The sequence below is a fragment of the Pelmatolapia mariae genome, linkage group LG18 (genome assembly GCF_036321145.2).
Source record: "Pelmatolapia mariae isolate MD_Pm_ZW linkage group LG18, Pm_UMD_F_2, whole genome shotgun sequence".
NCBI lineage: Eukaryota > Metazoa > Chordata > Actinopteri > Cichliformes > Cichlidae > Pelmatolapia > Pelmatolapia mariae.
This window is the reverse complement of record NC_086243.1, coordinates 28,773,875-28,787,900: the sequence shown is the minus strand read 5'-3', so window position 1 is coordinate 28,787,900 and position 14,026 is coordinate 28,773,875. Positions and strand designations below refer to the sequence as shown.

General features: G+C 39.2%; 1 protein-coding gene across 5 annotated transcripts in view; it reads left to right on the top strand.

Annotated features, from left to right (window-relative positions):
- pard3ab (par-3 family cell polarity regulator alpha, b) overlaps positions 1-14,026 on the top strand; it is a 238,652-nt gene that overhangs the window by 179,208 nt on the left and 45,418 nt on the right. For all 5 annotated transcript variants that reach the window (XM_063462892.1, XM_063462889.1, XM_063462891.1 and 2 more), the window contains one exon: positions 312-593. In XM_063462892.1, the coding sequence (XP_063318962.1) occupies positions 312-593 (282 nt within the window). The remainder of the gene's footprint in view (positions 1-311; positions 594-14,026) is intronic.

The window sequence follows — 14,026 nt, the reverse complement described above, 5'->3', positions numbered from 1 at the left end:
AGCAGATAAGATCCCCCTTTTTTTTTTTTTTAACCTTAAAGTTTTTAAAACAACAACAACAACAGCCCCCAGTCTTCTGCCAGTGGGTCACAATAGATAAACCTATCACCCAATAGTAAATGTATAATAAATACATTTCCTGGTTAGTTTTTTTTAACCTTGATTTTTAAGAAAAAGTACAAAATGCAACTGATCAGACATTGCCTAGATTTTTACTTGGGAGAAACTGCAATATTATGTCTTAATATGATCATTTCAACCACAAGATTGTTATTGGATTTTAATATAAACAACATCATCTTTACCATCAGGATCCAAGCTAAGACCAGAGAGCTGAGGGAGCGTCAGGCGAGGGAACGAGACTACGCTGAGATTCTGGATATAAGTCGATCGCCGGAGAGATCCTCTGAGGAGGACCACCAGTACGCTGGCATCAGCCAACTTAACAGCTCCATGGACAGTGGCCATAGTCGCCCCCACAGCCCCCGTGATGAGCACCCTCACATCCATCCACAACACCAGCACCAGCACTCCGATACCCTCTACACCCAAGTTAGCAAGGCGCGCAACGAGCGACCTCCGTCTGCAGACAGGTAAGAGGTGAACTGATGCATTTCAAGTGTTATGTGAATCATGTGAATTTTATTTTATTTCTTTATTATTTATTTTAGTCTTGGCAAATTTAATTCACGAATACCTCTGGAGTCAGAGTCCCCCTCAGAAGCCACTTTCCTCTAAGCCAGGTGACGGGCTGCCAGTCACAGTTCAGCAACCTTCTTACCTGTAAATCCAAAGTGCGGCTCACCTGTGGTATTTCAGTAAAAGGTCTGTCCAGGTCTGATTCCGCCTCGCCTTCCCAGCTCTCGTAACTCTGAGGCGGCATTATTGCACAGAGACGGCAGGCTAGCTATCACACCTGGAGGAGAAAATAATCACAGCAACAGAAGGCAGGCGGTAAATGTCAGCTCGCCGACTGCTAGACACCATGAGCTGTTCTCAGGGGGATGTGGGAATACTCGGCGGAGGCAGTGAGTGAATGGAAACCTTTGAATATCTGTCTCTTTTTCTGTCTCTCTTGACCTTTCTACCTCTCTTTCGCTGTCTTTTGTGCTCTTGTTGGTTTCACCTTATTGCCACCTTTTCACTTTTATTGCGTTTCCATCATTTTCCTGTCTTCCCACAGACAATACTACCTGAGCTACTGGCAGCTCAAACCTTCGGTCTCATTAATTGAGAGCTGTCAGTCATTTCTAAAATAATCACCCAGGCTTGACATAAAGAGCCTCTTTGTCATTGACACGGTTTTATGTTTCTGTAGAGCAGCCAAATGGCACCACGAGGCTCCCCCGCATAACCAAACGCCAACTCCACAGCAAAGAGCAAACAAAAGCCAGATTGTTTTAAAAATCATGCAGGTCATCAGAAGCAGAGTTCTCAGCACTGCACGCCGGTGCTGAGCTGCTCCCCAATCCTGCTCCGATCGATGAACGCGGAGATTCGTGGGCCTAAGATGGATTTGGGGAACTTGAAGCAAATTGAGGAAAACCTGCTGTGCAGCAGAAACGTAGTCTGTGCGGGCAAGTAGCTCCACAGCTGAATGAATGGGTTTGTCTTCCTTGTGGTTTTCACGCATCCCCAGATGGCCTCAGCAGCCTGTGTCTACTTCAAGAGTGCCGTAGCACGTATCGATTCATAATTCATTGTGCTGCTGTTGTCACTGCACACTTCCCTCCTTTTTTTTATTTTTTTGTGCAGTCCCTGATGTGGCACTGTATTAAGGCATGCAGATGCACAACAGAAGATAATATACTAGCATTACAGATACGAAGCCTTATTTAATTAGGTGATGGAATTCACTCGTGATTTAGGCTTTAATCATCATCATCTTATTAAAATCTGTAGCCATTTCACTCATTTACCACATAAGCAATTAATGGTTTTTTTTTCTCCTCCCTCTCACTCGGACTACTGGGATTTTCTTAGTTTAATACCTCTTAGAGATGGGGAAGCATGAGTTTTGTGGAAATGCTGCTGCAGTTTAGGATCGGCGACAGGCAAATGGATTAGCCTGAAATCATTTTAATAAGCAGATTTTTTTTGAAAATTAAGTCTCTTTCATCAAGCAAACATTTTAAGTTTTCACTACTTACAAATATGGAAATATGAGGATTTTCTGATTGTTTCTTTGTAAAGTTGAATGTGGAGATTCTGGGCCGAGAAAGCAAATTAAGGACGTATCTCGTGATGGAAAGTTTACGTGTTCTTACAAATAAAACTATGAATCGATTTGTAAAGAGACGGTCACATTTGTCAACAAATAAGGAATTAAAACAACAAATATATCCCTAAAATCATGCTCACAAAGCTTTTTTCGTTGTTTTCTCTAAGACATAACTGTTTAAAAGAGACGTAACTCTGTTGGACATCAATGTAAGGCAACACAGAAGGATCAAACTAAGAAAATATTGGTCTCTTCTGATAATGTAAGTGGCTCTGGCAGGTTTCAGAGCAAATAATAAAGTCTTTCCTTGCTTCAATAAAGAATTTTCTATAATTTTGCACATAGCTGATACACTGTTTCTTTTCATAATGTCCTCCTAGCTACCTATTCTCCCCCAGAACACTTGCTCTTTTCAGGAAGCTTTGATTACAGCAGTGTAGGAGCCAGGGACACAAACGTCTGAAAGATATTGTGTTCCTTTCTCATCTCCCCCGAGTATTAGAAGAATATACCTTTTGAGAGATTCGGGAAGCACGTTTCCTGTTTCCTGTCTGCCCCCTCCGCTGAACAGGAAGTGAATTAGATCCTGCAACGCCAAGCACATCGGGGTGGGTGGCAGAGTGTGTGCGTGGGGGGGCTCTCACCTGACAGAAGGGGTGTTTGTTATTGTGGGATTCAAATGGCAGTGTGAGCTGATATCAGAGCTTGAGGATTGTGGAGATTTAATCAAAGCAATAACATGTCCTTAGAAGCAGGCAGTGAAGGAAAATGTTATTTTTCCTCCAACATTAACACTTCTCTCTAAAATGGCACACATGTAAAAGGTTTCAGATTTCATTGTAGTCAGCGTAAATACTCGACGTGCACAGGATGTCGCTCTGTGTTGCGTTTGCTGTTTTTACATTGTTCAAACCAGGAAACTATTTTATTTGCATGAGAAAAGCAGATTGATCTCTGACCATCTGTTAAGTTGTGCCCATTACACGCCCCAAATCATGGCTTTCAAAATGTCACAGTTGTGTTTTCTGCTGTTTGTGTGCGCCTTTTGTTGGTGCCGCAATGTTGTGACTGTCACAAGATTATGACTCGCAGTAAAACTGAAGAAGACAAAGCTGTGGCAGAGAGATCTAGTTTCAGCATGTTAAATAAATATAATAATTATCTTCGCATAGTATCCTTTTTAACATGGCTTCATTTTGATTTACACTGAAAACACAAAGCACAAATTAAAACGCTGATCCCTGCGAAAACCATAAGATGCAAAGCAAAAACAGAACTGCATGCATCGCAATGCTAAAGTATGTAAACATGCATAAAAAAGAGCATAATAAATCATGTGAATGTTCATGTGAGGCATGAAAATAATGTGTTGCACTAGTCTATATGAGGCCTGCCAGCTACAGTATGGTAACCTTTATCCCAGTTGTTCTGCATTTCACAGAATAACACAATGATTGACAGGCCATAAGACTAATAATAACACAAAAAGGGGCAAAACAGCTTAAATACAAGGCAACAAGACACAAGTCTTCCTTTTTCCTGTTACCACTGTTCCTTCTGCTGCTACTAATAGTTGCTGATCATCAGCATTGTCACCTTGATCTTCCCAAAACATGTTATCCAAATGCGTTCTAGCCAAAAGGAAATTCATCTCTAACCTTGTCTGTCACTTTGAACACAGCGAACAATAAGACTAAAAATATTCCCGAGTGTCCAGATTAGAATACCAGAATCCCACCGCCCCCGTTAGTCTCTTAATTCCCTCTGGGCCTGTAAAACGTACTATTGCCTTCCTTAGCGCTGTCGTGCGGGGCACTCCAAGGGGAAACGCAAAAAAAGTAGCTGCAGCTGCATAAATATCCAGTGGAATTCATTTTTAATTGCCTCTTTTTCCTTCAAACAAAACACTGTCAGAAATTTCAATTTAACCACAGTGGTGTAAAAACAAAAACAACTAAAGAGGCTGGAAGGAGCTTCGTGTGTGCCTTTGGGAGCCGTCTACCGTTTCCTTTGCTTTAAGGAAAATGACCACACAGTCCTATAGGCTCAAGCAGTCTGCTGCAACAAGCCTGAAACAACATTTTGCTGCTTTCAGGATAAATTGTGTTTCTTAGATGTCTCTTATTTATATCCACAGCCGCATATTTTAGCGAGACAGCATATTGGAGCACATGATGTTTTAGTTGTTACTCTGTGGTTTACCGCGTAGGTGGTACGGTGTAGTATCAGGTTGAAAACAGTCTTTTTTTTTTTTTGTGTGTGTGTTTTTGTTTTGGCTCTCAACCAAATTGCATAACCTCACTGCTGAGACATTATTTTCTTTCTTTTGCTTTTCGAAGCCTGCCAAGCTAAATATTGTTCAAAGTGTGGTGATTTTATCCCCTCTCCCCCAGTGTTTTCCCCACTATTGCGACTAGTGCTTTTAGTGTGTATACTTGGCATCTGGTAACATTTGTAGCCTAGGAAGTGTAATTAAGAAGTAATGGGAGACAATATCCCGTGAAAGTTTTACCAGCTCACTCACTGGGTGCTTCTTTTGTGTTTACTGAAATTAATTACCTGAATTCAGTGAAAACATAATGTAGACGGCATGTTTTTAAGCAGCTTTATTAGCCCTCGACGTTTGCTGTATCACACTCTGTCCCTGTTGTGTGAGAATAAGTGTGCAAAGAGCCGAGTGAATTAGCAACCATTGTTTTATTCCCCTCCCAACTACGAGGCAGCAGTGAATGCTGGGAAGGCTCCGAGGGATTTGGTGTGATTTGATTCTCCGCATTTTCCGAGGAGGCGGCGCTCTTATTGAATCGGCTCCATTACATTTCATCTCCACCGGGGGAATAAGAGGCCGCAGAGGGAGCACACGCGGCCGTGTTGTATCACAAACACACCAGAAACGGCAACACGCACAAACAAATAGACAAGTACTCACCTTGCAGCTTTTTATAGGTTGATAAGATGAGGTGTGTGTGTTTGCACCTGCGTGCATGCATTTACTGTTGACTTCATGTGTTTTCTGTGTACATGTTATTTAGTAATGTGAATCTCTGCTGGTGGTTTTGTCTTTTGCCTAGTTTAGATGCAGGTGCTACTCCGTCTGTTGGGTTTTGCTCGTGTGCACGTGTGTTTGCAAAAAAACCCAACTTTTTTTCCGAAGAGTGAGGGTGACAAGTCAGAGCTGTGACTCAGAGATAGAGAGTGATGGCAGGTGTGCAGCAGCATGCAGTGAATACAAAGCCCCTGCCTTTTCTAAAACTCTAAAAGGATTTCTGTTGTTGGTGAAGTGAAACCAGAGCTAGATTAACCAGCATTGTGGCCCCATTGTGTCTGCGTTCCTGAGTGCATATGACAGCATTGTTACATTTTCGTTACCACCCGGGGGTTTTGCACGAGTCCCTTAGTCATAGTTTGGCTTCAAGCATACATTTATGTAGGAATAAACACAGATTATGCTTGATGTTGTCTAAAAAATGCTGAAGAATATCCTTATTAAGTAAGCATGGCCATTTTTGCCCAGTGGTCAGTGGAGACCAAAGGGAGATCAAAGGAAAAGAGTTCAAATTATAACAAGTACAACTCGAGAGTCATAGTGGGATGGGTGCCAATAATGAGAAACATTGCTGTTAATGTCTTAGAGCTTGCCTAAGGTGTAATTTGTACATCTTATAAGGACAATGGAATATAAATGTAGGGTTTATTTTTGTTGGGCTGCTATTCGTTACTTCAACTTTAGGGGAATTGTAACCACGCCATTAAAAGTAAGACTCAGTTATGAAATTGGGTTCCAAAGTACTTGGAATGTTATTATGCTTACCGGTTCATCTAAACACACTCGCCTTTCATTCTCTTTTGAGTAGACGTGCATCTAATCCAACATTCCTGTCTAGTCGGGATCTTGTGATTCTCATGAGTTTAGAGTACAAAGAGATTTAACGGGATTTTAAAAGCTTAAATATAATTATGTTACATTACATACAGTGTACAATGTAGGATGGGACCATCAGAAAACAAGTCTTTCTTTCTCATTACACCCTATAATTACCAAATGACTTTGTCAGTGATGTAATCACTCTGTTTGGACATAGAGGAAGTTGCGTTCTTTGACTATTTAACCCATTATTGAATTGTCTTATTTCTGAGTAATGTAAAGTTTACCCACCAACGTTTTTACATTTTGCTATAATTTATACCCTAAATTAAAGTCAGTAAGTAAAAACGTACATAGAAAAGTTTTACTCCTTCTGCCAGATCAACCTGGATTCGTAGGAAGTTGCAGCTGTGACTTTTCCCATGTTCGCAACCATTTAACAGACAACCAACTTGAGAAAAATCAAGCTCGGTCACATCTTTCCGCACCTCAGCTGCTGCACTATCACAGTCAAAATGTTGGCTTTCACTCCGATACGGCATATGAATGTGCGTTCTCACTACTCACTGAGCAGAACAGGATGTCTTACTACAGCTTGGGGAACGTCTCTGCTTGAGGGTCATCATGATTGCTTGAATTTGTTGCTGTGAATGTTGATCCAGAGCCTGGTGATGAGAACGGGGACAGAATTTTGATAAGCTGCCACCTTTTTTGCCTCGAGTAAGACACGTCTACATAACACAGACATAACTGAACTTTTGCACCTGAGAAAACTCAAATCTACAGCAGAAGGTAGCTGAGAAAATTGGGGATCTGATCGTTGCTAGCATGTATTAAAACTATAACTCAACATGTGTAATTGAGCGCTGTTTGGAAAAAGGAAGAAAAAATGTACCTTCACTATCACTTAAAGCTAGCAAGGTTTGTTTAACCTGTGAAGACTAGAATGCAGGTTTCTGTAGGCATGGCAGGTTAACAAACTGTAGGAATAAAATTGTCCTTACTGAGCCCATAATCATCATTATCTGGCAAATACTGGTGATAAAACCCAACTCTCTTTTGCAGGGAGTCAAATACTGATATTATGCCAAATGCCCAGAGTGTCGATAACGAGACACACCAGGTTTATGGCGATATTTAGACAAGTCTGACACTCAACTCATAGCATTTTAAAAAAATAAAATAAAATAAAAATCCTTCGACTGCACATTTAAACACAGATTCAGTGCCATTTTTCTTTGCTCAGGGATAATGTTTTTGAGCGGTATCGTTTAATCCAAGATATAATTGTTTCCTAAATGTAGCCAGGGAATTTTTGTTGCCAGACCCAAACAGCGAGTGAAAGTAAAATTAAAATGAAAACAACCTCCAAATTTGCACTTTATCACTCTTTAAATGAAGACGTTTTAGTTCTCTGTATCAAATATCAAGGCATCATGGCCAAAGGACACATTGAGCATATTTCTGTGGGAGATGGTGGTACACTTTCTTTGTGGTTTCCAAGTGCACACAGCAGGTCACGCATTACAGCTTAACTTTATTTTTTCCCCTCACACCCAAAATTAGGTCGAAAAACTCTCTTGACTAAAATTTGAACTAAAATCATTTTGTAATGATACCAGTTTTTTTGTTTGTTTTTTGATACTCTAACCTTGGGGTCTGAGGCTCTTTATATTCAGTCAGGGTTTCTGCAGGATACTAATCACATCTTACTTTATGAATTTGGGACTGCAAACCGTGGAGCGATCATGAGTTTGAGTTTCACAGTGACTTATGATGCAGACAGATGGAATCCAACTGATATGTGTGAAGCAGCAGTGGAAAAAAAAAAACACTGATACAGATGTTCATTCATCACCTAAAAGGATGCATTCATCTAATGAGTAACAGTTTGGAGAAAACCAGGGAAGTGATTGTACTTAATGTGGCTCTAAAAACATTAGGACGTCTCATTTTGATCTTAAAATGTACTGGGGTTTTTTTTTTTTATTTGGTTCTTTTAAAAATAACATTTTTGTTATGCTACAAGAAACTGGCAGGCTCATGTATCAACTATTTAAGTGCTTTAATTTTTCCTTTTTGCTAAAGCATATAGTTAGGGCTGGATCAGGTGGCCCTGAATTCTCCCTTAGTTATGCTGCAATAGGTGTAGGCTGCTGGGGGATTCCCATCATGCATTGAGTACTTCTTTTTCAGTCACCTTTCTCACTCACTGTGTGTTAATAGACCTCTCTGCATTGAATCATACGTGTTATTAGTCTCTCTTCCACAGCATGTCTTCTGTCTCATCTTCCTTATTTCACCCCAACCGGTCGCAGCAGATGGCCCCGCCCCTCCCTGAGCCTGGTTCTGCTGGAGGTTTCTTCCTGTTAAAAGGGAGTTTTTCCTTCCCACTGTGGCCAAAGTGCTTGCTCATAGGAGGTCATATGATTGTTGGGGGTTTTCTCTGTTGTATTATTGTAGGGTGTACCTTACAATATGAAGCCCCTTGAGGCGACTGTTGTTGTGATTTGGCGATAAATAAATATATTGAATTGAATTGAAATTTAATTTCTGTAATGCCATGTTTTAAAGCATTACGCGAAATGCATACTTTCCATAGTTGTATTGTCTAAATCTGCCGCTCATGTAATACGTCAACTTTCTGAAGCAACAGCAGGATTAAAAACTGCCTGTTCTACACTTGCAGCTTTCTGTCTATTTAATGCAAACCGCTGAACAATGAATTGCAATGAACAAGCTGGGTTATACCACCACTCCTCATGCCTGCTGTTTTGCCAGCCGGCCTTCCATTTAAAATAATTTGAAATGGCTTCCACCGTCCTTTAATCAGAATATTTCATATATTAATGATTATGAATCGGAGTATAGCGTGAGATGGGTTGTATTAAAGCTAAGGCCGGTCAGGAACCATCTGCTTCTATATGGGAGAATCAGTTATACTGTAAATGAGGAGAGACAGGCCAGTCGTCTTGCACTCCTAATCCTTGGATCAAGGCCAACAGCTACAGAAGAAAGATGTGTTCTGCCCCGGGGAATCCTTTATGAATGTGGGAGAGGACGGCTCTGTGGGTTTTTAGGGGTCATCTGGGTGTTTTCTGGGTTGGAACGAAAGCAGGCAGGTGAAAGCTTTATTTCCACGTTCTTCTTTTTATTTATTTTGGAAGAGCAGAGTCATCCTGTTTAAAAACGGTGACTATGTCACTTGTGTTTTATAAACCGATGATTTAACTAACATTCTTACATTCTTATGCTGGTCCTGTTTGTCTTCTCCTTAGAAGGGAATAAAAACTTATTGTTGGTTCTGAACAAAGCAGCTGTTGGTCCAAATCTCTAAAGTCTCGTTATTTTAGATTGTAAAATATGAGTTGTTTTAAATAGCTTTAAGACCAGGTGGATTTGGCCCTGTCAGAATACATGGAGGCCCTGTAAATCAAACTTAGTATATATGGTCTCAACATTCAACCCTGTGGAGATGTAGCTGGTTAAATGATTGGTTCTGACTATTTCCTGCAACAGAAGACTGTTGAATATGAATTTTACTGATTGAAATAGCTACATATCACACAAGTGAAGAAAACTATGACAGATCATTCCCCTCTGTCTTTACAATTCAAATCTTATTAAACCCTTACATTAGTTTAAAAAAAGGATTTAAAAAAAAGAGGTAACAAAACCCAAATAAAAAAGATAAATTCAATCAGAATTAATTGAAATGAGCAAATATTTGTGCACTGAAAAGAATGTATTCATTTTTATACACTCTTCCCTCCTTTCTGAGGCTGCAAGTCTGTGAACGTGATGCGTCTGCATTGTTCACACGGATTAGTTCTCATATTTACACATCGAAGCATTGACAATAGACCCGACGCATTTTTAAGGCGAATTTCACCACAAAAGAGCCTTTATGGCCATCATAATGTAACAATCGGTGTTAAACAATGACGTTTCCTGCAACACTAAAATATTAATATAATTAATATCCTACCAGCAGCTACCGTTTAATGGTCTGAGAAGTGTGACGTCAAGTAACAACATTCTCAGATTCATAGTAATCCCTCCACAAAAATAACAGCTGTGCAGAAGCAACAGAATCCCCCCCTTAAGTGCATTGTTGATTGATACAGTGATGAGGATTATGTCTCATATTTATGTGGTGGATATCGATGCTCGACATTCCAAACATTTTAATGACAGACAACCTGCTGTGATCGCACTAAACACTGCCACCCTCTGAGTCCTAATCAGAATTAAGTGTTTGATCTGAGCTTACGTGAATATGTACAGTAATCCAAGATTATACTGTCATCAAAATAATTAGTGGAGTGCAGTTCAGAGTGCAAAATAATACAGGAAAAGGGAAATGTCTTTAATATAAGTTTGATGCACTGAACTTTTATTTTTCCTTTATCCCAAATTGACAAGCTATAACCTGTTTATTCTTGCCGTTTAGGTGAGATTAGAAATTAAATTTTTTTTTTAAACCTGCATGAATAATTATTTATTTATTTATTTATTATTATTTTCTTTTTTGAAGCAAAGCCCACACCAGGAAAAAATATTTGAAGATTCATAAAACAAAGATGGTATTCTTAATTGGCACCAAAACCCGATATAGATTCAGATACTCGATCTGTCCTCATAAAAAAGCTTTTTCTTCTCATTTTTGGGTCAGTAACTTTATCTCAACCCTTTCCATTTGTGAGTAATGTTTCTCACAAGACCGCAGACATGGGGTGGAAGCCCTTTGGGACACTGGAAGGTATTAGAGTGAACAACAGAAAGCAAGGAGTGGTTAGTATGGAAACTGCAGTGCGCGCACACACACACACACAGATAAATATTGTGAGATTAGAGGCGAGGAAGCTTCCAAATAATGGTAGCTGGAATTTATGAGTATAATTGAGTTTGAAGGTTTTAGAAATTTACTGTGTCAGTGTTCGACTCTATGTGTGCGCATGTTTATTGTCAGGGACAGTCTGAGGGCCATCTCCACCCAGTATTGACCATGTCTGATGGCGTAATGATGTCATTCCTTCTTATTTGGAGCCAGACTGTCCGTCCATCTGAAGACCTTTAGTTTTAGTTTTTCTGAAAATGCCAGCAATGAAAGAGTGGTACAAAGTACAAGAGACTGGATGGAGAACATATTGGGAAAAAAGTAACCATTAACTATTAACTGCTTACTGTTACTATATGTGACATTGCTTATTGATTAAAAAGTTGTTGTACATGAACTAACCTAAGTAAATACATTGCTCAGTTTGACCCTTATGTGCTTCTTTACCACAAGAATAGTGCTTAAAAGATATTGTAGTTGTATTTTCTTATTTTATGTAAAAAAAATAATTAAAAAAAATAAATTTTTAAACATGTCCAAATAACTCAAAATAAAATCCCCATTCTTAATTCAGTTATATTTATATAGCACCAAATTATTTTGTAATGTAAAGACCCTATAATAATACAGTGGAACCCCGGCTTACGAAGACCCCATTTAACGAAAAATTCAAGTTACGAAGGCACTTAACGGCAATGTTTCTGCCCGTGGTACGGCAAAATGCCTGCGTAACGAAATCCGCTGGCTGAGCCCAGAATGCCCACAATGCCTTCCAAATCATGTGATAACCCTTTGGCTTTCGCTGTATTGTTGTTGCAGTGCGCTATTTCGTGTGCTTTACGTTTGCAATTAGAAGAAACATAAAGTGCTCTCGATGGAAACAAAGAGAGAAATTATTGATAAATATGAGCGAGGTCCTCCTCCACCAAGAACTTCGTCTTCAGCCAGCATCGCCTCACTCAAAAGGCGATGGAAAAAGGTGCTTCGACTTATGAAAATTTTGACTTACGAAAGACCCTCTGGAACGAATTTATTTCGTAAGTCGGGGTTCCACTGTACAGAGAAAACCCTAACAACAAGATGAGGGGGTCATCTTATTATGAGCGAGCACTTTGGTGACAGTGGGAAGGAAAAACTCCCTTTTAACAGGAAGAAACCTCTGGCAGAAGCAAAAGTTATTAATAACAACTTAAAGGTGCTGTTGCTTATAAATAATTTGTATTAAGTTTAATGCATATTAAAAAGTAAATAGTTAAGAAATTATGGAGCGAATGGTCTTAATTTTTGGAATTGTGATTTTAGAATATCTTAATGCCAAATAAATTGATAAGTGCTTCATAATGACTGAGGCTGCAATATGCTCCTAATATTTACAAGCCAATAAGAAAGTAAGTACTGGCAAATACATGTGCTGTTTTCAAAAACTGTTAATGTATGCGAGGAATCACATCTTGCCTTTAAACCTGACAACAAAAACCTTATTAAGCAATACAGGTTTGTAGTAAATCAGCATAGCAGCAATAAAAGGATTTTATGAAACCGTAACATCATGATGTTCCTCGAAACCACAAAGTCGCATTGCATTACTTTGTGACTATTACAACGAGAAGAGTTCTTCAACCAGGCAAGTTGAATAATTGTTTTTTATCAACACCCCAGGGAGGTCGTTATAAGTTAAAGAAGTAAGTCTCTCATAAAAATATAATGTTTAACATTGCAGAGAAAACTGTTCTCACCATATTTCCAAAAATCTGAAAAAGGTTTTTACATTTAAGCTTTTACTGGGTCAGATCAATTATTTAGCACGATTAGCATCCCTGTGTGTTTTGTTACTAAGATTCTCACCGATTTCTGTATTTCTTTTTGTGTGTCCTTTTTTTTTTTTTTTTTTTTTTTTTTTTTTTTGGTATTATTATTCATTCAGTTCAAAGATTAGAAAGAAAAATGTTTTTCATTCACTCCCAACAGTTTTCTTTAAGCAATAGTAAAAATTCAAACTGTCAACTTAAAGGCACGACTCGTCACAAAACCTGGAAGCAGTGAAGCCATTAATGTCACAAATGTCTCTGCAAAATCCACTTAAGGTATTTAATATTCATCAGATCAAGGAATTTGCCAACATTTCTAATAGCACTCAAAAGCGCTTAACTGCAGCTGAGCCATCTCTGACAGTATGTTGCGCATTAGTGTAGCGGTAATGGTGCGCTGCCCGCGCGACATATTCTGCTTTATTTCCCACTGTGAATGGAATGCAGTCTGTCATAGTGGGAGCACGAGTAGACGGGCAAAGCAGAGGTGTAAGTGGGGAACTCTTGACCATCTGCGTTTTAGCACAAGAGCGGGGTTCAGAGTCTGGTCTGAGCCTAAAAGGCTGTTGACCCACATTTTGTGTCATGGATGGCACTTTGTATCACTTAGCTGTCTGCATGCAACTCCCCGTGTCCCTGTGTGTGTATGCGGGTGTTTAACTTGCAAGCATCATACAATAACTTTGGTGGAGTTGTGTCAATTCTTTTTTACAGCATTTTATTTCATTTTTTGTTAACTGTACTACAGTGTTTGTGTTTAACAAAGAATCATTAGTTGCATAAGAGAAAATTTGTGTAAATGAAATCTCTTTGGGACCGCTGAATGGACAAAACAAGCAGTTAAAAGATGTTTCCTCTGTGCTCTTGTAAATTATTCATTTTCTTCGAGATGTGAAGGCATAACAGAATAATTTATAATTTTCATGAATGGAATCAAACTGGAGATGTTATTACATGTCAGCTTTGTAATTACATATACTACTTGACTACTAGAACAATCGAAAAAATTGCCCCCATTAAAAATTAATAATTTATTCAAATCATGATAATAAAGAAGAGGGTAATAAATCTTAGTTGAAAGACTCTTCAGGACTACCATTACATTCCCCCTGGAGACACCAACCCCTATCATGACTCTGTGCATTAATCCATCCTAAACTGGACCACACTGGGAAATCCTTGGCAGGTGGGGTTATGTATTACCTAATTAGAGTTTTGATTTAAGACTTATCTCTAAATAATGGAATCACACACACACAAACACATGTGCGTACTGGGTGGAGAGATGTGGA